The following is a 27,019-nucleotide window of genomic DNA, read 5'->3' on the forward strand; positions in this document are numbered from 1 at the left end:
TTTTTTTGAAGATAAACAGATCCATTAAGATGTCAAAGATAGACCATGTTCTACAGCTTTCAACAACCAACTAAGAAAACCTACTAGTACCCAATCCAATCTAAATTAGACAATCAAATCAAAGCCTTGCGGTCTAAAAGATGAGCTAGATCCATTGGCAGAGCTCTTCATATGGTGTAACGATAGGAAATTATGCTCATGAAATATAAATTGAATCTCCAAAGCTAAAGCACCGACTGATCTCAATTCTTCTTCAGGTTTGGTTACTGCATGAACCGCCTGAAGAGAATATGAAAAGATACAAACATTAGCAAAATGTTGGGCCACACAAAAATTCATTCCAAATCTTATAGTTTCTAATTCAGCACCCTTAATTGACCCTCGATTTCAGAGCAAGGAATTTTGCCTTGCTCCTAAAAGAAGCTCAAGAATCTCGAATAACAACCCCGACACTAAGTCAAATTTTTTTTTGGTTTTAAAGCTTTCGTTTACTTTTTTGTTCGTTTTTTTTAAAACTTTATTTTGCTTTAATGAAAAGAAAGGAGTGAATTGTTTTATTTTAGGGCTTTAATCTATTTATCAGTGTACCTATATATATTAATAAATACATATGCATATTTTCAAATTTATTATGCATTATCTTTATTCTATATTTTTGAAGACACGCATTATGTGTGCCATAGTTATAATGTTTAATAAATACCCATGAAATATTATATAGATATATATAAATATAGTTGTAAAATAATTAAATAAGCGTGTGGTTGATGCAATTTATTAAAAAAATTGTTACCGCACAATATAAAGCGAGGCAATTAATGATTTATTTTTAATCGAGTTTTCTAAATAAATTTACAAAAAAATGTGCACTGCAATTCTTTGAACGATTCAGATGATTTTTAAAAATATTTGATCATCTCTGGTATGGAGTGAGCCTCTGGATTATATTTATTTTTTCAATCATTTATATATTAGTCATGCTTTTTTTAAAAAAAAATTATATGAGAAAAATATGTGATGAAATAAAAAAAATATATATTTATATTATTATTAAGAGTTAAAATTTCCCAGAATTAATTTTGTTTATTTTAAATAAATAGATAAATAAATAGATAAAAATATTGTTCTTATTTAATACAAAATAGTACAAAAATATATTTACTAAATCAATAATCCATATTTCCCTATCATTTTTTCTTAAATCACTGGTATTATTTTAATCAATATATAAAAATATTTATCATTTAATAAAATTTTATGATAAAATTGATTTTTTTTTATTAGAATTATAACCATAAATCGCTCTCAGTTTTTTCTTAAATCATAGTGTGCATAAACTATATATTGATATATGCGGGAGGAAAATAGTTTATTTAAAGAAAAACAAAATCAACCGGGTTACCACGCCTATCCCCGACTCAGTCCCCCATCCTACATCGGTCACTCTACGCCGCCGATTCGCCGCCTCAGAGTCGTCGCCCTGCCGCCGGGTCACCGTCGTTTGAATCTCCTTACACGGAATTTATCCATCGAATATTTTGGAGAAGGCAAATTTCCTCTGATTTTCTTTTTTTGTTTATTGACTTCTACTTCGTTTCGCACACCGGTGAGACCTCTACCATCATAGCGTATCCTTGTTTTTGTGTTAAGTTTCGTGTACTTTTTTGCTTCGTACGAGCTTAATCGCTAACTTAACTAAGAGCAAGAGGTGTCTGCAGCGATAGCTTGCAGCCCGTAGCCATCAGAGCTGTCACGGGGTATGATAATGGCACGTGAAAATGAAAAACTTGGAGAAGAGTGCTATCTCTGGCCGGAAACCGAAGAACCAATGCAAAGACTAAATTAGTGATATCTATACATGACCTTGTGACCTTAGGAGTGGAGTGTCTTCCTTGATCTCCCAAATGGGTTTTTTAAAAGAAATACATAAAACTACATGCACACCGAGGAATGTAGAGCTGCCTTTAGTTGATTGAGTCAAGTGACTCAATCATGACCGTAGACTTTGACGATCCACAAGCCTCTCTTTCGAGTCGTGATTACTTCCATGGATTGCTGATAGAGAAGTTTAGGTCCCCGTTGTTTTGAGATGAGACTGCTTACATGGGTCGCTAATAGAAGCGGTTTAGCTCTGCTATTGACAATTGTATATTTCTATTGTTGGATTGATTTATTGCATAACATTTTTTGAAATATTTCAGTGTACAAATTATGGGTGCATAATTCATTTTTAACAATGTTCTGTCATTTGTAGTGGACTTAGATCTGGAATTGTATGCTGTATAACTAGAATCTTTAGGTGCTACGATTAATTTTTCGTTTGTTTCATAGTAATGGAATGACATTCTATGCTCCTTTATGAGCCATAGTTTTAGACTGATCATTGATGGTAGATTTTAAGCATTTTCGGATGTGCATCTTTTCTTCGATGTCCATTGCCTTGTTCCTTCACTTTTTTCCTTTGAGAAACTAGCAAGCTCTTTTTTTTATCAATAAATTCCTAAGATAATAGTGTGAAGGGTGCGAGGGAAATCATGAAAATTTGAATAAAACCCCACCCCTAATGATATTTTTCCTAGTTTAGCAATTCAATTGCAAATGCATTTTGGTCATTTTGTTCGCAGAATTATAAAATTTGACTCAAATATCGTTCCAATTATGCTTAAGAATATGGAATCTATAGGATCGAGCGCTTGTCGCTTTACAAAAAGCTATAGCTGGTGGTAATGATGGGTGCAACTCAAATCTTTTAAACCCCACAACAGCTCAAGCACCACGGTTCGATTGCTCTACCAAGCAGGGACAATTATTGCACCAAAAAATCTCTCTCCCAATAATTGCACTCCTTGCAATAAATGGGAATCGAACTCGTGACCTTGGCTCTGATACCAATTTTAGGACCGATCGCTTGTCGTTTTACCAAAAGCTATGGTTGGTAGTAATGGTGCAATTCAAATCTTTAAACCGCATAGCAGCTAAGCACTACAGTTCGATCGCTCTACCAAGCAGGGACAATTATTGCACCAACAATCTCGCTCCCAATAATTGCACTCCTTACAATTGATGAGAATCAAACCCGTGACCTTGACTATGATACCAATTGTAAGATCGGGTGCTTACCGCTTTACCAAAAGCTGTAGCTGGTGATAATGGTGCTACTCAAATCTTTTAAACCGCACAGCAGCTCAAGCATCACGGCTCGACCGTGCTACCGAGCAGGGACAATTATTGCACCCAACAGAATCTAGAATGACCTTTTACATAAGTTTGATGATGCATAAAATGGCATTTTTTGGTTGGTTTTAACACTCATTTATCATTCTCGTTGCTCTTATAAAGTTGGATAAATTTGAGTGAATGAACATTGATCGTGCTTCTACTCGTTAGTAGTTAGTTGTTCATTGTTTCAGAACAAGTAGATTATTTTTAAATAACTTTTTTATGCAATGAAAAGCCATGAAATTTATTCAGCAATCATCAACTAATATTTGCTTTAGGGATTTCGCAATGCACCGTGTTGGAAGTGCAGGGAACGCATCTGCTTCAGTTCGAACACGCAAAGAAAAGAGGTTGTCATATGTGTTAAATGATGTAGATGGATCGAAGGTGATTCTTTTTGTTTAAAAATAGCGTGCTATCTCACTTTGGTAATTCATAAGTGGTTGATAGTAGAGGTTTATTGCTCGTGTATTTTTATGTTCAACCAATTTTTCTTTAATTTGTGCTTGTGATGTGAATTAGACAACCTCAAATATATCATAAAACCTGACTTAGTTTTAAGTCTTGTTGTATGATACATATTCATGGGGGGATCAAACTTTGGTTGAACATAGTTTATATTTTCTATGCTGGTAGATGTCCTTGTCATCTCTTCATTGTGCAAGAAAATGTCCTCGTCATCTCTGGCATTTTATCACTGGGGAATATGAAATATTTTTTTGACATAATGATATCTGTAATGCTAGAGGGATCAGTTATTTCTATTTATTTGCAGCATTGTGCTGGAATTAACTGCTTGGCAGTATTGAATTCAACCGGACCAGATGGGTGTGATTGTCTTTTTACTGGCAGTCGTGATGGTACATTAAAGAGATGGACATTGGTTGAAAGTGGTGCCACATGCTCTGCTACATTTGAGTCCCATGTCGACTGGGTAGGTCATTCTCATCTTTGGGTCATGCTAATCTTTATGAGATTTTGAAGGTTTGAGGCTTTAATCATGGATGTCATCACTAGTGCTTCTACTCAACATAAATAAATAGTTATAGAGCTCGATGGTCTTTTTAGATAGTGAATTCAACAGGCGTATTAATACTTTTTCAAATTTAGGATTTTTTATCTACTCAGTTTTGAGGCTAAATCTGGTCGACGTGCTCTTATGTTTTCTTGTGTTGATTGTGCAGGTCAACGATGCTGTTCTGACAGGTGGTAACACCTTAGTTTCTTGTTCCTCAGATGCGACTGTCAAGGTTTGATTCACTGTTGTATTTATGGCTTGTCATATATCAAACTTTCCTCGTACATTGTTTTTCAGAACTCTTCATATTTTCATCAAATATCAGGTATGGAATGGCTCATCTGAAGGAACGTGTGTCAGGACGTTACGTCAGCATTCTGACTATGTCACTTGCCTTGCTACACCAGAAAAAAATGTATTATTTTCTGGCAGATTTTTTTTTTTTAAATCTTGGTTCTGAGAATATTGATCCCTTTGTGATAAGTACAATGAGGCATGATGTATGGCTGCCTTCAAGCAGTTTACAATCTTTACTTTTTTGCATTACAGAGTAATCTTGTTGCATCTGGTGGCCTTGGTGGGGAGGTTTTTGTATGGGATCTTGAAGCTGCACTTGCTCCTACCTCTAAATCAACTGATGTGACTGATGATGATTGTTCAACTAGTCTTAACGGTTTGGCTTCCTCCTTGCCAAATACAACTCTTCGGCCCATCGGCTCAAGCAATAATATTTCTGTCCATGCCAGTCAAAGTCAAGGATATGTTCCAGTTACTGCGAAAGGCCATAAAGAGTCTGTTTATGCATTGGCAACGAATGACAGGGGAACACTGCTTGTTTCTGGTGGAACTGAAAAGGTTTCATGGCTTGTTTCTTCGTTGATAAACTCATTGTGTTTTACTGCTACCGAACAAGTGCTATTTCCCCCTTTTCAGTCCATATTATCATTAGCTGACATCACATCTTGGAACGGTTTCAGTTTTATATTATGAATTTTATAGGTAGTTCGTGTTTGGGACTCAAGAACTGGTTCAAAAACTATGAAGCTGAAGGGGCACACTGACAATATTAGGGCCCTACTGTTGGATTCTACCGGCAGGTTCGTTGAATAGGTTCCATTAAGCTCGTTTACAACTTGCAAGGACCTTGATATTGGCAATCACATTTATAACAACAGTTTGTAGACAAAATTTATTGAAGTTAGCCTGGAAGTGCATGGATGCTTAGGTGCAGCCAGTGTCAGCTAGAACCTAATCATTCTGGTTATTAGCATTGATATTGTTTATTGTTAATCTTTCAGGTGCTGCAACTATTCATCAATTTGATTCCTGTTATCTGTAATTTTGTGAGCAATTTTAATTTCACATCTAAGCAATCATGATTGTCTGCGGAATTTCTTTAGCCTCTTGTTCTTCTTGACTGAAATCAAAGGTGATAGAAAAATTAAACTGTATGTTCCACAGGTTTTCTCTTCTAAGTTCTGAGTAAGATGAACCGCCTTCCTTAGGTTTTTGAGCCATTTGTTCAGTTAGATTTTTCTATGCGGCAAATTGTAACTATATCTCGTATTCCTGCAATCATAAAGTAAAATAGTATTTAATAATGATATCATCTTACAACATGCAGGTATTGCTTATCTGGGTCCTCTGATTCTATGATCAGGTATGCGTGTGTTTTGTAAGTCGTAATCTCCTCAGAAATCATCAATAAAGCCTCAAAACATCATCTACTTATGTTGTGCTGTCCATGACCTTTGGCTACTGGTCGCTGTAAAATTTTATTTTATTGCTTCTTTATGATTGAACTCCGTTGGTAGTAGTTTTTGGAAAACCTTTGTTAGATTTGGGGTGAACTCACTGAAGAGAAATATTTAGAGTTGTCTTGCAGGAGTGATTATGGAGTTCTTGCAAAGATTTTAAATATGCTGTTATAAAAGAAACATTTGTATTTCTAACCTGTGGATTCAGCCAGATATGTGGCTTGATCCAATTTTGTGACTACATCGAAACTTATTAGCATATGAGATTTTGACTGCAGCATCGAGATTTTCTTCTATTAAAATATCTGTGACAGATCTTTTAGCTATTCTGTTAGCAGGGCTTTTGTTTCATGGTCCTGTATCTTCCAAATGGTTCCTGAATTTTTTCATCTTATATACTCATTACGTTCTGAACTCTCATTTTCTCTGCATATAATGTCAGGGAATTCTAGCGATTTAATGGATAAAATCTTACCATGTTCATCATTTTTCTTTGGTTTCTTCATACTAGGTTATGGGATCTTGGTCAGCAGCGATGTGTTCATTCCTATGCTGTGCACACAGACTCCATCTGGGCACTTGCGAGCACCCCAACATTTAGTCATGTTTATAGTGGTGGGAGAGATCTTTCCGTGAGTGCATGCCTTCAATTCTAGCGATGCCGAGATTTTCATTTGCTTTTATATTTTCTTCTTTTGGTCTTCTTCTGACAGGTTTCAGTTTGCACTTTTAGTTGTATTTCACAGATTTGGCTACAAGAGAAAGTGTTTTACTTTGTGCAAAAGAACATCCTATATCACAATTGGCATTGCATGAGGATGGTATATGGGTTGCTACCACAGATTCTACTTTACATAAATGGCCAGCTGAAGTGCACAATCCACTGAAAGTATTTCAAAGAGGAGGTTCATTTTTAGCAGGGAACTTGTCATTTTCAAGGGCAAGGGTTTCAATGGAAGGCTCTACACCTGTGAGTTGGTTTCTTTTGCCCCCACCCCCCAATGTTCTAGCAGAGACTTTCGAACTTTTATTGTGCAATTTGGTGGAAGGGTCTATACCTTTCAAGTTACTTTTTCTTTAATTCAAAATGCAGCATGGTAGAGATCACTGCTTCTAGTTATCTGAAAAAAAAATCAAATTATTGAGACTCGAGTGCTTTTCTAGCTTAGGACTTGTGCCACCATGACAGTTTTCTAGCCAAAATTTAAGTGTTGCTGATGTATCTTCCCTCGTGATTCCTGGACTAAAATAATAGAGCTTGAAAGTTTGTCAACTGGGCACAGACTGAGAACTTTGGCTTATAAAGAAAGAATGAATTGCCTGATGAAGAATCTGCAAATGATTGATTTCTCATTACATTCTTCTCTCTTTATTACCCACAACTGTTTTGCTTATATTCCATTTAACATTTGTGGAGCATTCATACTCTGTTGAATTTTAGTACTCTTCCATACTGAGGAAACTTCATGTTCTTGATCTCTTTTTTTTGTTGTTGTGGCATCTCTTTCCTGTGTGGCTTTGATATGCTAAAGGTTGTTCTAGATTGATGGTCTGTGCTCGTCTTAAAATGACATTTTGGCACCTCTAGGTTATTTAAATTGAGTAGAATAATTTCCATATTAAGCTGCTGACTTTTAATTGATGGTCTAGGTTCCTGTATATAGAGAACCGTCTTTTACTATTCATGGAACCCCAGCAATAGTGCAACATGAGATTTTAAACAATAGAAGACATGTACTGACCAAGGTAACTTGACATTCGATTTCCATAAACTTGTGACGTTATCAATCTACTTTCTTAAACTAAGTTGAGTTGTCGTTTCAAGGACACGTCTGGTACAGTGAAATTATGGGAAGTTACAAAAGGTGCTGTTATCGAAAACTATGGAGAGGTTAGTGATATTCTTTGGACTTCATACTCTTGCATTTTTCAGATTGTCTTTTTGGAGCGATATGTAAACATATCCTCCTATAGCTTTAACCCTCACCAGTCTCTTCTGTGCCAGTTTTTTCTGATACTTTCTGACTTTTCTCTTTTTATCATTAGGTTTCATTTGAGAAAAAGAAAGAAGAGTTGTTTGAGATGGTATAGATCAATTTTATGTGTTATTTACATCTGGAATTTCCATCCACGCCATTTGACTTAAGTCTTCTTGTTCAGGTCAGTATTCCCGCATGGTTCACGGTGGATACGAAGCTTGGTAGCTTATCTATACATTTGGACACCCCACAATGCTTTTCTGCTGAGATGTACTCTGCTGATCTCGGTATTCATGGGAACCCAGAGGATGACAAGGTATTTTCGTAAAAAGAATTTACTCCCCTGTAAAGTTCTGCTCTCTTTTTACATATTTGTCTTCACTTATAATCTGTAGATAGTACTTATATTTTTAGAGAAAGATTAAGAGTGCCACTGTTAATAGGAATATGAGGAATATAGGAAACTAAAAAAAAAACTTAAAACCGTAGAATTTTGCAAATATTACAAGACATCACAAAACTAACAAAGAAGACAGAAGTCCTTATGAGACAAAACTGAATCCAAACTATGAACTTTGTACTGAAAATTTGCCAAACCACAACAGACTAAATATCTTCCAGCTGTCCAGCTGTGATGATTTTCTTTATGTTTTTAAAATTAATATGGTGATTTTCGAATCAACTTTATTGTGGCGTATTGATACTAGATTGACTGTGGGATTTTGGTTCGGTTGAACCATTTATTCCAATGCACGTATCATTCAATTCCAGGAATTATCCCTTTTCTGTATTTGTGTTGAAATTCAAAATTGATGTGTAATTAGAAGACCATGTAGGTCGTCATTTTTTCAAATCTGTCCTTGTTATTTCAATTCAAATGTATATGACCTATTTGAATATATAGGTTAATTTGGCTAGGGAAACCCTTAATGGCCTGTTGGTTCATTGGTTAAATAAAAGAAGGCACAGATTGGGATCACTATCACCAGTTAATGGAGAAATTCCACCTGTAAAAGAGATTTCTGCAAGGACATTAGCCTTATCTCGACTTGAAGGGGGTGTTACTGCTGAGAGTGATTCTGTGGTTTATCCACCATTTGAATTTTCTGGCTCTTACCCTCCTTCCATTGTCACCGAAGGCTCTGTAGGTGGCCCATGGAGAAAGAAATTTAATAGCTTGGATGGGACAGAAGATGAGAAAGACTTACCGTGGTGGGTTATTGATTGTGTGCTGAATAATCGCCTGCCTCCAAGAGAAAATACCAAGTAATCTTCAAGACAACCTTCTTTCCTGTTATGAATGGTTCATTGCATTTTAAAGTGCCTGGCCAGTAGAGATTGGTTTTTTTAAAAAATTTATTCAGGCTAGGTATCTCTGCAAGTCTGTTCAAAAGCATGGAGAACTTTTTGACACCTTGCTTTTGCTTATAAGATTCTCCTGATTAGTTCATTCCTATGGAACTCAATAAACTTTAGAAAGACGTTTTTCGCTTTTTGAAGGAAAACAACCTAATTATTTAATTATTTCCTTTTCGTTTTGGATATTTTGTGGTGATTCACGTATTATTTATGCTCTGGATCTAATAATTATGCAGATTCTTTGGAATGTCCATTAGATGTCTTTTTCACTGTTTCTTTACATTTTGTGTTTGTAAACCATGATCTAGTTTTCTTTTTGATTGTTGTTTGACAAGCTCTTCTGCTTGGAGTTTGTTCAATCTATGGTCTCATCCCTGGGGGATTTCAAGTAATTGATCTTAAGATGTTATAATTTTAAACTTTTAATGCATGCCTGATTTGACTTATTTATCTTGATTGACCCTATGTCATTGTGTGTTTTAACTTGTACTTTGGTATGCATTCATACCACAACACTCCCTCATCCTCTCTTTTTGAAATTGTGTTTTGTAGAGTATCGTTTTGTGGCTACCGCTCCCCGGTTGGGGGGGATTTTGCATTTCTTTATGATGTTGAAAAGAACTAAATAGTAATATTAAAATGAAGAAGTAGGAGTCGCATGATTTTCACTTTTTGTTCTCGTTTTCTGGCATTAAATTCTTCTAGTATTCCTCACATACAAATTTTCTTTACTGCAGGTGTAGCTTCTACTTGCACCCATGTGAAGGCTCCACCGTACAAATCCTTACACAAGGAAAACTTAGTGCGCCTCGCATTTTACGAGTACATAAAGTAAGAGTTGTCACTGAGTAGGTCATGTCCTCACAAAACTGGCCTAAAAATGTTGTAGCTTGTTAATATATATATATATATCTATATATATATATATATATATATATATATATATATATATATATATAGTGTCACTTCTATTTTTTTCGTATGTATTATGATCTAATGCTTACATCGTCAATGATTCTACTAAAAATTTATGCATGCATAATCAACAGTCTGGCAATTGAAATATCATCTTCCATATAAGTTTCGAGATTTTTATAATTTTATGAATGCCACTAAAATTCAATTGGATTATATGGCCAAGCATGAATCCTTCATTTGTACTTTACAGCATAGTGTCGCCTTGGAGTAGCTCAACATTTTTATGTTATTAGATTATTAGGCTATGCCAAAAGCGTAAATACTTTCAAAATCTTGAAGTGGTTTCTATAGCAAAGTGAAGTATTGATTAGAAATGGAGAACCTTCTACTTCCTGGAAAATGAGCTAAATTACAAATCTTGTTTGGTGCTTCAAGCGGTTACTTCTTTATATGATATTCTGCTGTGTGGTTATCTTAATGAATGATACTGTTCTTTTAAAATTGTAGCAAAGCTCACTGGTGAATGGTTTCTATGATTTATTTTTCTAGGTTATCAACTATGTCATAGAAAAGATGGTCCTTGATAAGCCGGTAGATAGCATAAATTCGGATGGAGTATTTTCCCCTGGATTGAAACCTTGGCCAAAACTCAAGCCTTCTATAGAGATCTTGTGCAATAATCAGGCAAGTTTATGAGATCTGATGAACATTGGTTTCGATACCGAACAATCAAATATACCCTTTGTTAAATTTTTTTTTTATGTAGTTTGTTTCTTGTTTAATGGGAGGAAGCATCCCTAGAATAAATTAAAATAAAATGAAGTGTACGGAATGTTTTTGCAAATGTTGTTCAACAGCGATTCATTCATTTCTTTAAAATCAATTGTTTCTTTTTTTCTACTGGCCTCCAGTGGACTTGTATTAGCTTCAGAGACTCGAATAACAGAAATTGATTGTATTTATGGTTCTTGCACATGTAAGAAGGTTATGCCACATTGATTTATGGTAATGATCTTATTTCTCTTTTCCTTTTGATACTTCAATTTGTTCTTTGATTTATCATGAATATGTGGCAGTCACAGACATTGATTTATAGTAATGATCTTATTTCTCTTTTCCTTTTGATACGTCGATTTGTTCTTTGTTTTATCATGAATATGTGGCAGTCACAGAATCTCATTATGGGTGTGTATTTTGTTCCACATTTTTTTCTTTATCATCCCTTTCCTGAGTTTTAGATAGAATGTCACATCTTTTTCATTTGAGTGAAATGTGGTGGTTTACCAGGTACTACCTCCAGAAATAAGCTTGGCCACTGTTCGGACATATATATGGAAGAAACCTGAAGATCTTATCCTTAACTACAGAGTGGTGCCGGGGAGGTGAGGGATGACAAATTGAAGGTGGTAATACATTATTTCTACGCATTTTGGTTCATGTTATGGGCCTTGCTACCTTTCGAAGTTTTCATTTGGTTATTTTGAAATTTTGTTTTTCTGGTATTGTAACTTGCTTTGGTCGAGTCGTACAAATTGAATCAAAATTTGAATTGGCTAAGAACACACATTTCATGAGTATGTTTGCTGATGTTTAACTTTTGGCGTTATTTCCAGCTCCAAAATCTTATAGAATTAATGAAAATCAGGTTATTGTTCTTCTTTTGGTACCTTATCAATTACTCGTCATGTGCAGGGTTAGTCAAAGTATCCTGCCATTGTGAAGCTTGTAAAATTTTTGAAATTCTGCATCCTCCGGGTGAGCTTCGCCTTTGGATTTTCTTTTTTTTTTGGACGACTGTTTAATTATGCGTGGAACTTGGGATTGGGTGATTGACATCACAAAACAAGTCGACTTGCTGGTGTCTTTGAGGAGAAAACTGGCATTCTAGGGGGGACTTCTTCAGAGAGTGGCTAATCAGATCATTCCCAAAGGATTGTGATTAAAATAAAGACTCTACGAAGGGTTCTGAAAGAAATAATAGTACATACTCCCCCACAGAGTTCAAGTCTTTTTATTTACGGATATTACCTTTTTCGTTATTTGTAATTAATTAGCTTTCTTTACTTGGTTCCATCAGATGAAGGCTTCTCCTATTTATTGATATAACATGTTTTGAGTAAATGAATCTGTTTGCAGCAATTTCAGCAAGCTTTCAATTACTTGCTAGATCCCGGCATCCCATTCAGGCTGGATGTCTTGTACTTCTTTTATCGCATTCTCATACAAGATTTTGTATATTTCAAAGCTCAAATGAAGAATGCTGATTTTCCTAGATATACAATGATCCACACGTCTGCATCGTTCACACTTTAGAGCGATTCTTGGCCGCATTTCGTCTTGCACAGCATCCCACAAAGTAGACCATCGACTGCAGAAACATAAGCATTTGAAGTAAGACAAGATCATTATATTATCCACATGTTACATGGGCAAATAAAACAAATACTCGACGTAAATAAAAATAATTTGATCATAGGATGTAAAAGGTGCATGCGCACAAACGTATATACGATCTACTTTTCTATCTTCTAAAGCTGACTTATCATCTCATGAAAATGTCAGAATAAGAAATTTTGAAGTTTCTCTTTTATGTGACTAGTTCTAAATTTATGCCACGAAAATGTTTTGAGGATAAAGCTTTACCAAAACAACAAACAGAATAACATTGAATATTGCAACCACTCTCCATTCAGTTTTCATGTACTGTGCGACTCCAGCCCTGGATAGTTCAGAACGATGCAAAAAAGTAAGCAATGACTCGTTATAATTTCTTACGAACCAAATGTGGAACAATACCCAGGTAAATTTCATTTACTTGCAGGAGTCGCAATTGTAGCACTTCATAGTCATGGAGTTTTTGTAAAGTTTACAGTCCTTGATTGAACTGATTGGATGGAAGCTCAAGTCGTAGAATGAGGCGTTCACCACAGGATAACCACATCTAAGAACGACGGATGTTAAGAGAAAGAGTGTCAGCTTTAAAATAAAGAAAAGAAAAGAGGAAATACTCTGATGGGGGACGGCAACATCCAGCTTCAATGGGGCTTAACTTTGCTGATTTAAATTGCTTGAGAGTCTGCAATAAACAGCTCAAAGACTTGATACCGTTTAGAGTAAAAAGACGATGAAGAGACATCAGATTTACATGCGAGGGAGAGAAAGACCTTGTATTTCTTTGATAGGTGGTTGCAGTCACTGGACTTGACAAGACAACTCTTCAGGTGCTCCCAATTGTGGGAGTTGTTGAGCTGAAAATGTGGGAGAAAATGGAAACAATGCTGAATTTCCATGCTGTGAAATCTACGAATCGAACTTTGTTTCTGATTTTTTAAAGTCCTGAGATAGAGAAAGGAACGGATGCTCACTTGTTTAAGAAACCAGGAACTGTAATCTTGAAGTTGATATTCTTTATACCTGACAGAACAAGTGATTACTTTCTCCGACAAAACCAAAGGACCAAAGCACATAGCAAAAGGACATGCAAAAATGCACCCAAACACATTTACATGCAAGGTCGTAACATTTCTACCTCGGCTTTCTAATTTCACAAGGACCCTTGAGACTTTGAAAGAAATGTGTTTATTTCGTGTGTTTTCTCAATAGCTCCCACCGAGTTTATTCTGTCACTTTATTTTTCCTAGCACTGTTAAAAGTCCCCTTGCATCTTCTATGAATGCTTAAACCCTTGTATTTTATATTTAGATACAACTACATATTTCAAATATGCTTAAACCAAATAACTGAATTTTTGGATCCACCTTTGTCTAGTTGTGGTCATTGATGAGGAATAAACATGTCTGAACGTCATTAGCAGAAAAGAAGCGCACAATCCATGGAATGAGTACGCAATTGTTAGAACGAGCACAAATTAAGACACCGTGAGTTGCCTTACCTAAGTCCAGTTACGGTATGACCAGATCCATTATTTGTTACTATAAACCTATGAAAAAATAAAAATAGACAGTAAAGAAGACGTCATAAAACAGGTATATCTAGCGTAAAATTATGAGGCGTGATACTGAAGGACATATTTAATAAATATTTGGTAAAGTAAATGGTAGGGGAGGCTGCAAATTGATTTTATTCATATAAAGGATAAACATGAACTCCTACAAAAATAAGCAAACAGATAGTGTCGTTTTTGCAATTGTGTAGCAGATCATCAAAACTCAGCGTCGATCCAATTCACGATCTTAAGTTCATCTTAGAACTAACTACTCCATCACTGAGATAATCGATTGGCCACAATCTGCTCTAAACCTCTATTTTCCTTGAATATAATTGGGCCACTCATTTCTTATAGTTTAGGAAGAAACAATATTAAGCCTCAGCTATACAAAAACCAATAAACTCTTAGCCCATGGGAACGTCCAATTATCTTTGAAATTCAAGTTCAATTATATCAGAATATATACCAAGGATTTGATGAATCATGGAATTGAAATTTTTTCAATCCAAATGCAATTTATCCACGCTTGGATGCTCTTGAACTACATAAATGTGAAATTCCTTGTTTTCCATTTTTAACTTGCTCATGAATCAACTATGGATTTCAAATTCTCAAAAATTTGAATCATTTAAAATTCATCAATCAAATAAGCTTCTCAATCCAAATCTATAAATCCAAATGCAACATAATATATTGAATCTCTTATCAGTTTCAATTACATTACAAAATTATCGGTAAAATTATTTCAAATCCATGTCTAAATCTATCGTGTATGTTTGGGTATTTTAAAAATTCCATGAAGTTCAAGTTCTTCTCCCACCATTTGATGCATTTGTAACAAGCATTGCAGTAGATTTCAAATACCCCACGATAAAGTCATTATGTGTAATCTCAAAAAAAAAGTCTACGGTACAAGTACTTACGCCAACACTGTGAAGACCAAAATCGCCAACAAAATGATGCAAAGCAAAATGAGATACTGCAAGTAAAAGGCTAAGAAAAACAAAACAAAAGTACATCAAGACATTATTGGTTCATGACAAAATTTCATGGTGCAAAGGATACAATCCACAACAAGAATGAGCTGTTCTTCAAGGCTCCAAAAAATCCAGTTATTGATCTGTATAAACATCAGATAAGAAACACAAATGAAAAAGTAACCTTGGAAAAGATAAAGTACAATTCCTTGTCCACTTTGAGAAATAGCAGAAACTCTATAATAATGGAAGCTTACAGGACAAAGATTAGAGCACCAAGGATTATAACAGGGAGTATAAGAGATCTCTTGCAGCTGTCATGATGAGTGCTCATCCACACACCATAACCTATGACGGCCACGGCCAATAACTACAAAGGAATGACGAAGCCAATCTTCTATTACGATTCGGATTCTTGACACTTATATGATAACATTAGCAAGAAATAACTTCTTCGACTGGCATCTCAAATTTACACTAAAGAACATTAATTGAACCCCAATCAGACATTAAGTATGAAAAAAAAAACAATGAGAATTTATGAAAGGAAGACATTGGAAATTGGAAATCCAATGTTTAACCGTTATTAAAGAAACAAAAAATTCTTTAGGTTTGATGAACTAAAACCACAGTTTTTGCAGCAGTTGAAGAGCCGACTCTAATGACTTAGAAGACGACTTCAGTTTCCAATAAATTAGAGCTGAAATTAACACGAGGAAGTCATAAACATAACAATTAATTTTAAAAAAAAAACATATACCAAACTCATTTACAGGCAATTAATTCGTAGACAAGTGGAAAGGACCAAAATATCAAAAGCCCTTTCATAGAAAAGATGGCACTCCCTTCCAAAAAGAAAGAACAATAAGCAATGCAGCAGAAAACTAAGAAACAAGATTAAAAGGTATCATTTTTAACATAGCTCTTTACCATAGTCAGAAAGTTTGTCCATTTGATTATGAAAGTGCTTGTTCCCATCCCTGAGCTCATGACGCCTTCTCCCCTTCCCTCTCCAACTCTTTCTTTCGAGAAAAAAACAAACCCGACACTCACAAATACGCGATGAAAGCTTCAATGATTTAACAAAAGAGTTAATGAAGTCTGTGCAAGAATTTAAGGCAACGAAGAAAGATGAAATCTTGCAGAGTGCAAGCAAGAAAAAGGGGTTGGAGACGAGCAAAAGGGAGTGGAAAAAGGAATTTCCTTTCGTCTGTTGCTTTTCTGTGAGAGGTGTTTTAAAATTGAGGGGTAATTCAGGCTCGGCAAGGAAGGGTGGTTTCGGAAAATAAAAGACATTTTCACATGGTGGTTTCTGGTAAAAAAAAAAAAAACAGGTTTCTAGTATTTAAAAAAAAAATGGCAGAACAAGACGAAACAAGTGTGGGTGAAGAGAGAGGGAATGTGGTGAAATATCAGTTTAAGATTTGAGTACATTACGCTTCTTTGCCTTGGAAGGTCAAAAATGATGGCATGGCTAACTCCCGGGGTGGCCATGGCCATGGGTGTGGTTTCTCTGGTTTCGAGTTTTCTCGGCCGGGGTTTTCGGATCTTTTATTTGGATCATCCATAAAAAGTATTACTTTTTATGTTAAAAGTGTTACTTTTTAGTGTGGATATCGGTAGAGTTGACCCGTCTCACAGATAAAGATTCGTGAGACCATCTCATAAAAGACTTACTCCATCGCGAAAGTTACCGTCAATTAATAGATGTGATGAAATATATCAAAATTATATATCCAATGAGTCAGTGACTCGGTGGTATAATAATGTTTATTTATTGTTACTACTATTTTTTATGGGTAAATTTGTGAAAAATCAATCTATCAATGTTTAAATTAAGATTTCGTACTTAGCCACAATTCTTTAAGAATCAGTAACTGACAATAATATAATTTTAGTTTTAACTCCCTACAAAACCAAATTTACATTTTTGTCCTTTTATTATTTAAATAAATATATTATTTTACCCATAAAAATAACATGTGTCTTCTCCATTTAAAATATAATTTTTTTAAAATATTGTTTCTTGAAATAAGAGTAATACTTATTTTGACATATAAATTATCTATTATGGTTCAGATACTTGATTATTATGTAGTACTTATACCAATGTAGGTACCATGTTTTTAATTAACAAATATCATCATCAAATATCACTCAATATAATCTTCAAAATATTAACTTCAAAATATATATTGTGATATCCTCAAATAATCGAATTTAAGTATTTAAAAGGTAAAATCAAATATTTGTGGATTCTCTTATTTGTATTAATTTAGGTATCACATTTTTGCTTCACGAATGTCATCATCAGTGACACTCAATATTAACTTCAAACTATATTTTAACATCCTCAAATAATTGTTGATGAGTATTTAGGAAGTAAAATCATGTATTTGTAAACTATAATTAGATATTATTTCTACTAATTTATGTATCACATTTTAACTTCACAAATGACATCATCAATAGTCACTTAACATTATTTGAAACTTAAATATATTTTTTTCACATTTGAATTATTCAATTAATTTTTGTTGACTCTAATTAGATATTTTTTCCACCAATTTAGTCTAATATTTTTGTCATGTAAAAAGTGTCCCAAAAATGAGATTTTTGTTGGTGATAGATTTTATTGTGAAAGGCGCGACAATTTTGATGTGATTGAAAATTTAAGGTTCATTTAATGGCAAAACTAATAAATCTCTATATATTTTTGAGTAGATCTCTTGTGAGACAATCTCACAAATCTTTATCTGTGAGACGGATCAATCCTACCGATATTCACAATAAAAAGTAATACTCTTAGCATAAAAAGTAATATTTTTTCATGGATGACCCAAATAAGAGATCTGTCTCATAAAATACGATCCGTGAGATCGTCTCACAAAGTTTTTGCATATATTTTTAAATTTTTAGTCGTTATATTGAACAATGGAAATATTTTGTTTAATAGGTTCAAGATTAAGTCCAAGTTGTTGACAACACTGAAAATGCTCTTTTCTTATTTTGGGACAAATAGTGTGTCGAACTTATAAGAAAATTGGTCATGGATTTGAGGATTGAGATGGAAAATAAAGTTTTTCAATATGACTTTTTTAAGATAGATTTTATTTTTTGTTTATATAATGTATTAAACATAAATATAATATTTCAGAGGAAGTGAAATAATGTTTTCTTTTATTTGAATTTCTTTATTACAAGTGTTCGATGTTTCTTTCTTAATATTTTTTATTTATTGAAGGAGTGAGATTTTTTTCAAAATTTAAAAGTATTGAAAATGGAGAATTTAATGCGATAAATATCAAGAATTTTAAATTTTTTTATGAACTACATATTGCTTGTTTACCCTAGCTTCTTTTTTATATATTTTTTTAGGTTAGTTCGTTTGAAGATGAGGGCTCAACATATTTGAAATCTGCAAGCAAAGCAATCATTTCAAATGATGTTCGGGATGATTCTATGTCGAAGAGAGCACAATCTGCTCATTTTAATCATTAATTACATAAAATAACGTATCCTGCATCACATTGGAAAAATACTAGCATAAATAACATATCGTGCATCACACCAGAATCACCTTACTGGAGAGAAAATTACTATGTGATATCCGACCCGATATATAATTTATGCCGAACCCAAACTCAAAAAATGTTCCAAATTTCCAATATATAGTGTCAAGTCTGATACAAACTTGAGCATACATCAAGTTGTCGATCAGATACGCATAATGAATATTCTTATTTGTTTCTACTCAAAATCATTATTTGAGGATATGTTGTCGCCATTTACAGTAGGAGCTACACACGGTTGAAATTTCTTCAAATTTCGAGATGATTTAGTTCTATACCTTTTACTAATGATATCAAAAAATGTTCAAACTCATCTCCATTGTTATTTAATGAGGCAACAATAGTTTTCTTAGGTTTACGCAATGTTTCGGCTCATTAAGCCATTTTCACCATCAAACAATCAAATAACTTTTACTAATAGGAGTTGGCCCATGATTAGTAAAATAAAACAAACATTTGTAACATAAATCATATTGTTGTTGTTGGACTAAGAGGCCTATTGGCTTGTATTTTGTGAATGGGAAATTGGACAAGCAATGCCCAATAGTTGGTAAGTGGGAAATGTCCCACATAGGAAAATAAACATAGCATTGATGAGCTTATATTGAGTTGCACTTTATGGAGGTGTAACAATGATTGGTCAAGAGGCTCTCTCTCGCGTGCACAGGCGCAGGGGGCCCAAATCATGGGCCCGATTTGCAGTGGAAAAAGGCTTGACTTGTGTGCAAGCGTACGTGAGCGACCTGGGCACGTCGAATGTCGGACCGATCAAGGCAAAATTTCCCACCGAGGTTCACCTGACCTGGCTTTTGCTATTTTTATTTTCGAAAATTAAATTATGGAACAGTTTCAGTTGGCCTTTGGAGTTCCAACTGAAATGGCCTTTGGTGTTTCAGCTGGCCAGACCTTTGGCCTTTCGCATGGCCAGCCGTAACTGTCCTTATCAGTGCCTATAAATAGAGGCAGCCTCAAGTCTTTCAGCAAGACCCAACACGGTCTCCTACATTCTAATATTTCGAAGCTTTGCTTGTTCTGCTGAGTCTCGGCTGCTGCTCTTCCGCCGGCTGCCGCTCCTTTTTTCTCGTTACTCTGTCCCGTGATAACGTTCGGGTACATTTCAGTTCGCCTTCGTGGTATCTCGTGCTAAGGTACTGCTGGTTTTCCGTTGTATCCTGGGAAACAGACGTCCACGTTCATCCTCGCAGCACACACCGGAGGGGACGAATCTGTTTTAAGGACACTGTATTTCATACAGGCCTCGGTTTGCTTTAATTTTGCACTGTACTACTGTTTTGTTTATTGCAATACTAGTTCTCTTTTTCGTGTACCTTTCTGTTTGTGTGTATACGTTTTGCTTAACAGTTGTAACTCGAATTTTTTAAATCGTATAAATATCGAAATAAACACAATATTTTAAAATGTTACCTTATTGTTATTACAATAGATGGAAAAACATGATATTATTTACTAGTTTGGTGGGAAACAGAATAGGTCCCTTGTGAGACGGTATCACGAATCTTTATCTGTGAGACGGGTTAATCATGTCGATATTCACAATAAAAAGTAATACTATTAGCATAAAAGTAATATTTTTTCATGGATAATCCAAATAAGAGATCATTCTCACAAAATATGATCCGTGAAACTGTCTCACACAAATTTTCGTGACATGACAAAGATTGTTTTTGGTGGAGTGTAAGAAAAAGAGTCGGTGTTGGCATAGAATTTATGACCAAAAGGGGTAACTCATAACTGGATACGCTCCTCACTAATTACTTTACTGTCACCACTCCCACATTTATGTAAGAATACCCATTTCCATTTTGTCAGATTTTTCATTTTTTCCTGTTTTTATTTCTCTTTTTCTTTTCTTTTTTTTTTTCTCTTTGTTTTTTTCCTCAACGTGATGCCATCTATGAGCTGTCCACTGTCTCGTTGACCGTTGACTCCCATTAAATATATACGTGTTCTTTTAAATTTGAAACGATGCTTATAAAATTTAATATATTTATTTTATAGTGCTATACATTTTCTTGTGGTATTGATTATAATCCTATATAATAATAAACAAATTGGTGTATGATTTTGAATGTTATTTTTCCTCTCACTATTCAAAATAGTAAAATATTTTTCATGTTATATAGATATTATTATGCATTAAACATAAAAATGATATTAGCTCGTCTGCATCAACATGATGAGAAAAACTTGTATGAGACGATTTCATAGGGTCATATTTTGTGAGACAAGTCTTTTATTTAGACCATTTATGAAAAAATATTAATTTTTATGCTAAGAATATTACTTTTCATTGCGAATATCGGTAGGGTTGACCCGTCTCACAGATAAAGATTCATGAGACAGATAAATGCTCCAACGTGATTAGTGGTTAACTGTAAATTTATGGATGATTAAGCCACAAAACTGAAAATTCTTGGAGTGAATTAAAGATCATAATTAGTACATTAAAGCAGCCTGAAGAAAAAAATTAGTTCAAAACTAGAGAAAAATTAAATCCAACTTAAACTAACACAATTAGATCAATCTCACAGAATTTTTATATCTTCCCCAAAATTTTCTTCTTCCTTCCCATTAAGCATTAATCCTCACAAGAAACTCCAATTCTTGCTTCTTTTTCCACCCATCATTCAACAGATTCCTAGAAAAACACAAGCAAGAGAAAGCTTCATTCAATATATGATTTTTATGAAAAAGCATATTATGCATTCATGAATTGTTCCATTTTTCAAAACAAGAGTATATGTATATATATATGTGTGTATAACCTGTGAATTCTTGCTGCAACGGACATTGTTAATATCTTCATAATGAAAGCTTCCCCGTTTCTCTACAGAAGCTTGGCCGTATTTATCAGATTTCTTGGAGCTGATGTGCGGTTTCCGAAGCCCCAAAAAGCCTCTCCATCTGGTGGGATTCTTGGGCGGCCTGGACGAGAAATCTCCATCTACTTCCTCGTTCTGCAGCTCATCTCTTAACGTAGTGGTACTCTTGGAGAACTGGTTACTGCTACCTTCCTTGTATGGCAAAATCCGGCCCTTGCAGAAGAGCTCGTCGGCGCCGCTCATCATGGAGCAATTATTGCTGACGGAGAAGGCGAAATCCGAGGAAACGGGCGCATCCCTGTACGGATCCGGCCTGGCGTGGGATTGAGAATGAGAATGGGAGTGGGAGGGCTCCACGAAGTCGATGGAGAAAGAGATTCTAGGGCTCATGGGAGGAGCTCCGAGGGATTTGTGCTCTGAATTTTGGTTGTACATTTCTCAACATGCCATACAACAGTCGCACCAACTGGCAACATAAGGAGGGAAATTGGGGCACCAATTTCTTTAAAAAATATTAAAAAAAATATCTTATGTTTGTTTAATATATCTTTTTCCACTTATATTTATTATTATTATATTTTCTTTTTAATTTTTTTTGAGTGGAGACTGTCTCACGGATCTTAATCTGTGAGACGGATCAACCCTACCCATATACACAATAAAAAGTAATACTTTTTCATGGATGACCCAAAAAAGAGATCTTTCTCACAAATACGACTTGTGAGACCGTCTCACATAAATTTTTGTTTTTGTTTTTTTACGTGTGATGCGATACGTGCACATATATTAAAATTTAATTTTTTTGAAAAATATAGAGACGTACGAAGATGGGTTTTTATGGAGTTCTTTCTTAAATAATTGTGGAAAAAACATTGAGATGAATAAATCAATAGTTTATGAAATATTAATTAATTTTAAGAATCTTAAAATGTATTTTCGAAACAAGAAAACAAACTTTAGGATATGGTGAAATATTTACACTGTTTATAAATATTATGGAGTAATATACGATTATTGGGAATTCAGAAAAACCCTCTGATCACTCCACTGCTGTCTCATTGCAGCAGGATGTGTTTGTATTTATATCTGTAGAGGAAGACCCTTTTATGTACTTTTTTTAAAAATAATTTGGAAGTATTCAGTTTTTTTAGGTTTTTTTTTATTATTACATTAATGAATTCAATATGCACCAAGTTTGCAAGCCAATTGCTCGTGAGCTTCAGTTCCACGATAAATAAATAATGCAAATAAATTATTTAAGAAGTTTCCATGTAAGTTTCTTGTGAATCTGAGATGTATTTCCGTCTGCGTATGCGACCTTGGATTGATGTTGCATATTCAGCTTCTGTCAAAGCCGCTACCTATTTTGATATCTGTTTTTTTCTTTAATCTAAAAATAGATAACATTATTGAACTCCTACGAAAGAAAGGTTTTTTTTAACCGAGAAATCCGCAAGCTTCTGTCTTTGTTTGGTGGTGTAGAATAATTTTGACAGTACGTATATTTGATAACTCCACTGTGACTGGTCTCAAGTCCACTTTACGGAACATAGATCCTAGCTTATTTAGGTACATAAAAATCATCTGTGCCACGAAAAATAATGGAATTTTCGCCCTTTGAAAGAATATGAAGAACTGCATTTAATAATTAGGATATGGCACGAGCCTCCTGTCGAAGCCTCCCATTTTCCTCGGATGTTATGTTGTCCCGACTCTTGTTGTAGATTACCAAAGAGGTTGGCCATTTTTGTACATCCATCCTCTTAAAGTAAGTATATATAAAAATGTTTTAAAGAAAGGACCGGAATTGAAGATGCTTTTCTTATCCTCCCAACAATTTTCTTTGACACAGATATAAATATTTATATATAGCGTTGATGTCTGTTGACTACATGTTAAAAGATGTGATGGTTTTTGTCATTATATGTCACTTTGGCATTCAGTGAACTGATCACCGAATCTTGGATAGGATCCTAAACCCTGATCGGGTCTTTTGTGGGCTTGACTTGGCTGGTGGGAATCAAGACAGTTTTAAATATATCTTTTTGGTCTGAATGATAATGGTCTTCGATCAATATCCTGCATCTAACATTCTTAGCAAGAGTAGCACACTTTTGGCCATTATAGTCAAGATCTGGAAACGTTGAATATATATCAGATTTGACCAAAAAGGATGGAGATTTAATCACTCGTCTCCCAATATGCGCAAATTCTTTCTTCACTTTCTATGTGTGTGTGTATATATATTAAAATAAATCATGCACAAAAAGAAGGCTCGTTAGGAAGTGGTCGGTGAAGCTTATGCATATCCTCCAAAAACATAATCCTACCTATTTTGCAATGAATCTGGGAGATCTTCTGGTCTGGTCTTTTCTTGTTTTGTGGTTCATAAAGAAAAGTGTGTCGACAATTTGAAGGAGAGAAAATTATAACATTTTTTCTTGTTAGTTTGTGGGAAATACGAGATAAGAGGTGGTGGTGTGTGGCGGATACATGCATATACAATAAATATTAACGAAGACAGATGGTTAAATGGAGCGGGATCATGAATTGGCGAAGGGTACTAAAAGCCAAGAAGCAAGATTTTGTGGTAGGCAGGCTAGGCTGGCTGGCACAGTTTCGTTTGCTGGCAAAAATATGTAGTCTTTTTGGTTTTTTTGTTAAGAGAATTGAATATTACAATACCGTCTCACGGATTAATGTTTCGAAATAAATTTCATATATGACTCAATCCATGAAAAGTATTATACTTATGTCATAAATATTATTAGGTTTAACTCTGTATGTGGATCAAGTCGACTCATCACATATATATAAATATGAGATCGTCTCACAAAAAACATATACATGAATATTAATATTTGTGAAATGGTCAAATAAATGAAGATTTTTTACATTTTTTTTTTTGTTAAAAACCACAAGATATTTTACCAATTAAGGCATCAACTCACGTGCGAGTAATTGTAAATCATAAAATTGGTCATATAGAGTGCAAGTTTTCTCGTAAAAAAAAAAGAATATGATTTTAGTTTTCTAATTAGTCAAATTTCAATTTTAATTTAATAAATTTGGTTCTATTACAATTTCAATCAGTTTTTTTTAAAAAACTTAATGTGGCTAGGAGTCACGTGACATGAACAATATCCGATATCACACTAACAATGACTATCGTCAAGTTAGCAATATCCGGTTGCAAAACGTCATTCAAACTAATAAAATTAAAATTACAAAATTATTTGAATCAGACTGAAATTTGACTGGATAAATAATAAGACATTATTTGAATCAGACTGAAATTTGACTGGATAAATAATAAGACATAATTAAGTCAACATAAATTATTAATCTCGTAATTGTCGCAGTGTTATATATCCGTCAAAATCTTAATATATTAGAATGAACACCAAATTAGAAATAATCGGAAAGGCGTGGAAGTATGGAAAAGACTCCATAAATTTTCTATAAAAAAAGATTATAAATTACAACTAAAATTAAAATATATAAATAGTTTCGTCACCGACTATACAGAGATAGTTGGACGTTTATACAAATAAATAATTATGAAATATTATTAATTTGGATGAAGTTATTATAAATAATCGAATAAAAATTGTCTGGGAAATGAAAACAGGATAATTTATACAAACTGCCTTGCAGAATTTGTCCCTCGGCAGCACAGTAATATAAATATTTTTTAATATAAAAGTAATATATATATTTCCAAATTATTTGTGATTTGGGAACAAACTCAACAGCTGTTTCTTATATTTAATAATAATAATAATAATAATAATAATAATAATAATAATAATAATAATAATAATAATAATAATAATAATAATATATAATAACTAGCTTTTTAACTACTATGGACAAACGCGTTCCATATGCGAAATCGAGGGATGAATTTTAAAATTATCCTGCACTTCTGTCCGAATTCTCGGTTATTCAATTTTATCCTTTAAAAAATTGTAAAAGTCAATTAAAGGAAAGTATACATTTTATTTATATTATACTGTCTCCAAATTACACAATTACGTGTGTAACAAATATTATTGCGAGATAAAATGTAAACTACCTCGGAAAAACAAGAGGAAGGATTTTGAAGTTTTGGTAAAAAAAAATAAAAAAAAATCGAAGATAATATGAACTTTATCCAAATATCAGATGAATAGATAGGTTTCTTGTGAGATGGTCTCATGAATCTTTATCTGTGAAACAGGTCAACCTTACCGATATTCACAATAAAAAGTAATATTCTTAGCATAAAAAGTAATATTTTTTCATAGATGACTCAAATAAGAGATCCGTCTCACAAAATACGACCTGTGAAACTGTCTCACATAAATTTATCAAATATGTTATAGTAAAGAAATCTTCTTGTAATTAATATAATTAAACCCATTATGCTGCATATGTATATTATTTAAAAAAAGGGTAATACTATGTGTACATAATGGGTTACATAAAGGCTTACATGTAATTATTAATTAATTATTAAATTACAATTAAACCCTCATCCTAAATTGATAGACTACACATTCCATTCATTATTTCTTCTCCTATCATTAATATTAAATTGTTTTTTTAATGTAAGTCCTGAAATTTATCATACAATTTTTTTTAAAAAAAAATATATTTTGATAAATATTATATTTTTCAATATTTAATAAATCATTTAAAAAATTAATAGTAATGATTTTTAAAATTAAAAAAATTAATGATTGTAACTATAATAATAAATTATTATATTGCCAAAATTAGTTATAGACAAACGAAACAATCTACAATCTCTTTTACGAATCTACATCTAAAACAAACGAAACAACAAATTGGAAGAAAAAAACTAACCTTAATTTACAGTAATAAAGATGTAAAACAAAGAGAATAGATGGCCGTCTCGATAAGCAATAGAATATTTCTATGATCTCGATTTTTTCTTCGTCTTTGGAAGCGAGGGTTGGGAGAGGAGAAGAAAGATACGGTCAATCGATTTGGAGTGAGGGCTGAGATAAGAGAAAAAATAATTAATAGAATAGGTAGTCTATCAATTTAGGGTGAGGGTTTTATTTGTAATTTAATAATTAATTAATAATTACATGTAAGCCTCTATGTAACCCATTATGTACACATAGCATTTTCCTTAAAAAAATGGTTATGCGAAGCATTATAAAATTTCTTCATAATTATGATTGATTAAGACAAAAACTTATGTGAGATAGTCTTACGGGCCGTATTTTGTGAGACAGATCTCTTATTTGAGTTATCCATGAAGAATATTATTTTTTATTGTGAATATCGATATGGTTGATCGTCTCGCAGATAAAGATTCTTGAGACCGTCTCACAAGAAACCTACTCTTGATTAATTAACCTAACATAGGTAAAAAAAAATCCAAATTAATCGACGAGCAAAAACATGAAATTTA

The 27,019-nt window shown here is 33.7% G+C and overlaps 3 protein-coding genes across 11 annotated transcripts; 1 reads left to right on the forward strand and 2 right to left on the reverse strand.

Annotated features, from left to right (window-relative positions):
- The first annotated feature begins 1,365 nt into the window (after window positions 1-1,365).
- Window positions 1,366-12,619, forward strand: LOC140841607 (uncharacterized). Of its 5 annotated transcripts, none has more exons than XM_073209146.1 (19): window positions 1,366-1,606; window positions 3,498-3,606; window positions 3,995-4,153; window positions 4,404-4,469; window positions 4,563-4,652; window positions 4,787-5,092; window positions 5,237-5,334; window positions 5,862-5,897; window positions 6,506-6,626; window positions 6,728-6,964; window positions 7,645-7,740; window positions 7,820-7,885; window positions 8,041-8,079; window positions 8,155-8,289; window positions 8,878-9,239; window positions 10,070-10,163; window positions 10,800-10,934; window positions 11,538-11,632; window positions 11,943-12,619. In XM_073209146.1, the coding sequence occupies exons 2-19, from the start codon at window positions 3,508-3,510 to the stop codon at window positions 11,968-11,970; spliced, it is 2,262 nt and encodes a 753-aa protein (XP_073065247.1). In that variant the 5' UTR covers window positions 1,366-1,606; window positions 3,498-3,507; the 3' UTR covers window positions 11,971-12,619. The 5 variants fall into 5 exon arrangements, with proteins under 5 accessions (XP_073065247.1, XP_073065248.1, XP_073065246.1 ...); XM_073209147.1 differs by having other exon boundaries at window positions 1,366-1,547; XM_073209145.1 differs by having other exon boundaries at window positions 1,366-3,606; window positions 11,538-11,656.
- On the reverse strand, window positions 11,963-16,458 carry LOC140841608 (tetraspanin-10-like). 5 transcript variants are annotated; one of them, XM_073209149.1, is made up of 11 exons: window positions 16,107-16,435; window positions 15,434-15,546; window positions 15,265-15,319; window positions 15,123-15,178; window positions 14,143-14,190; window positions 13,616-13,664; window positions 13,415-13,498; window positions 13,259-13,326; window positions 13,066-13,191; window positions 12,894-12,969; window positions 12,043-12,618 (listed from the first exon to the last, which is right to left on the reverse strand). In XM_073209149.1, exons 1-11 carry the CDS (start codon window positions 16,164-16,166, stop codon window positions 12,553-12,555), a joined length of 801 nt encoding a protein of 266 aa, XP_073065250.1. In that variant the 5' UTR covers window positions 16,167-16,435; the 3' UTR covers window positions 12,043-12,552. The 5 variants fall into 5 exon arrangements, 3 of the variants coding, with proteins under 3 accessions (XP_073065249.1, XP_073065250.1, XP_073065252.1); XR_012120239.1 differs by having other exon boundaries at window positions 12,558-12,618; window positions 13,047-13,191; window positions 16,107-16,441; XM_073209148.1 differs by lacking the exon at window positions 13,616-13,664 and having other exon boundaries at window positions 11,963-12,618; window positions 13,415-13,586; window positions 16,107-16,449.
- A 4,735-nt stretch (window positions 16,459-21,193) lies between these two features.
- Window positions 21,194-22,068, reverse strand: LOC140840539 (uncharacterized). Its single transcript, XM_073207719.1, has 2 exons — window positions 21,535-22,068; window positions 21,194-21,407 (listed from the first exon to the last, which is right to left on the reverse strand). Exons 1-2 carry the CDS (start codon window positions 22,024-22,026, stop codon window positions 21,393-21,395), a joined length of 507 nt encoding a protein of 168 aa, XP_073063820.1. The 5' UTR covers window positions 22,027-22,068; the 3' UTR covers window positions 21,194-21,392.
- Window positions 22,069-27,019: the final 4,951 nt, after the last annotated feature.

Source organism: Primulina eburnea, chromosome 9 (genome assembly GCF_022965805.1).
Source record: "Primulina eburnea isolate SZY01 chromosome 9, ASM2296580v1, whole genome shotgun sequence".
Taxonomy (NCBI): domain Eukaryota; kingdom Viridiplantae; phylum Streptophyta; class Magnoliopsida; order Lamiales; family Gesneriaceae; genus Primulina; species Primulina eburnea.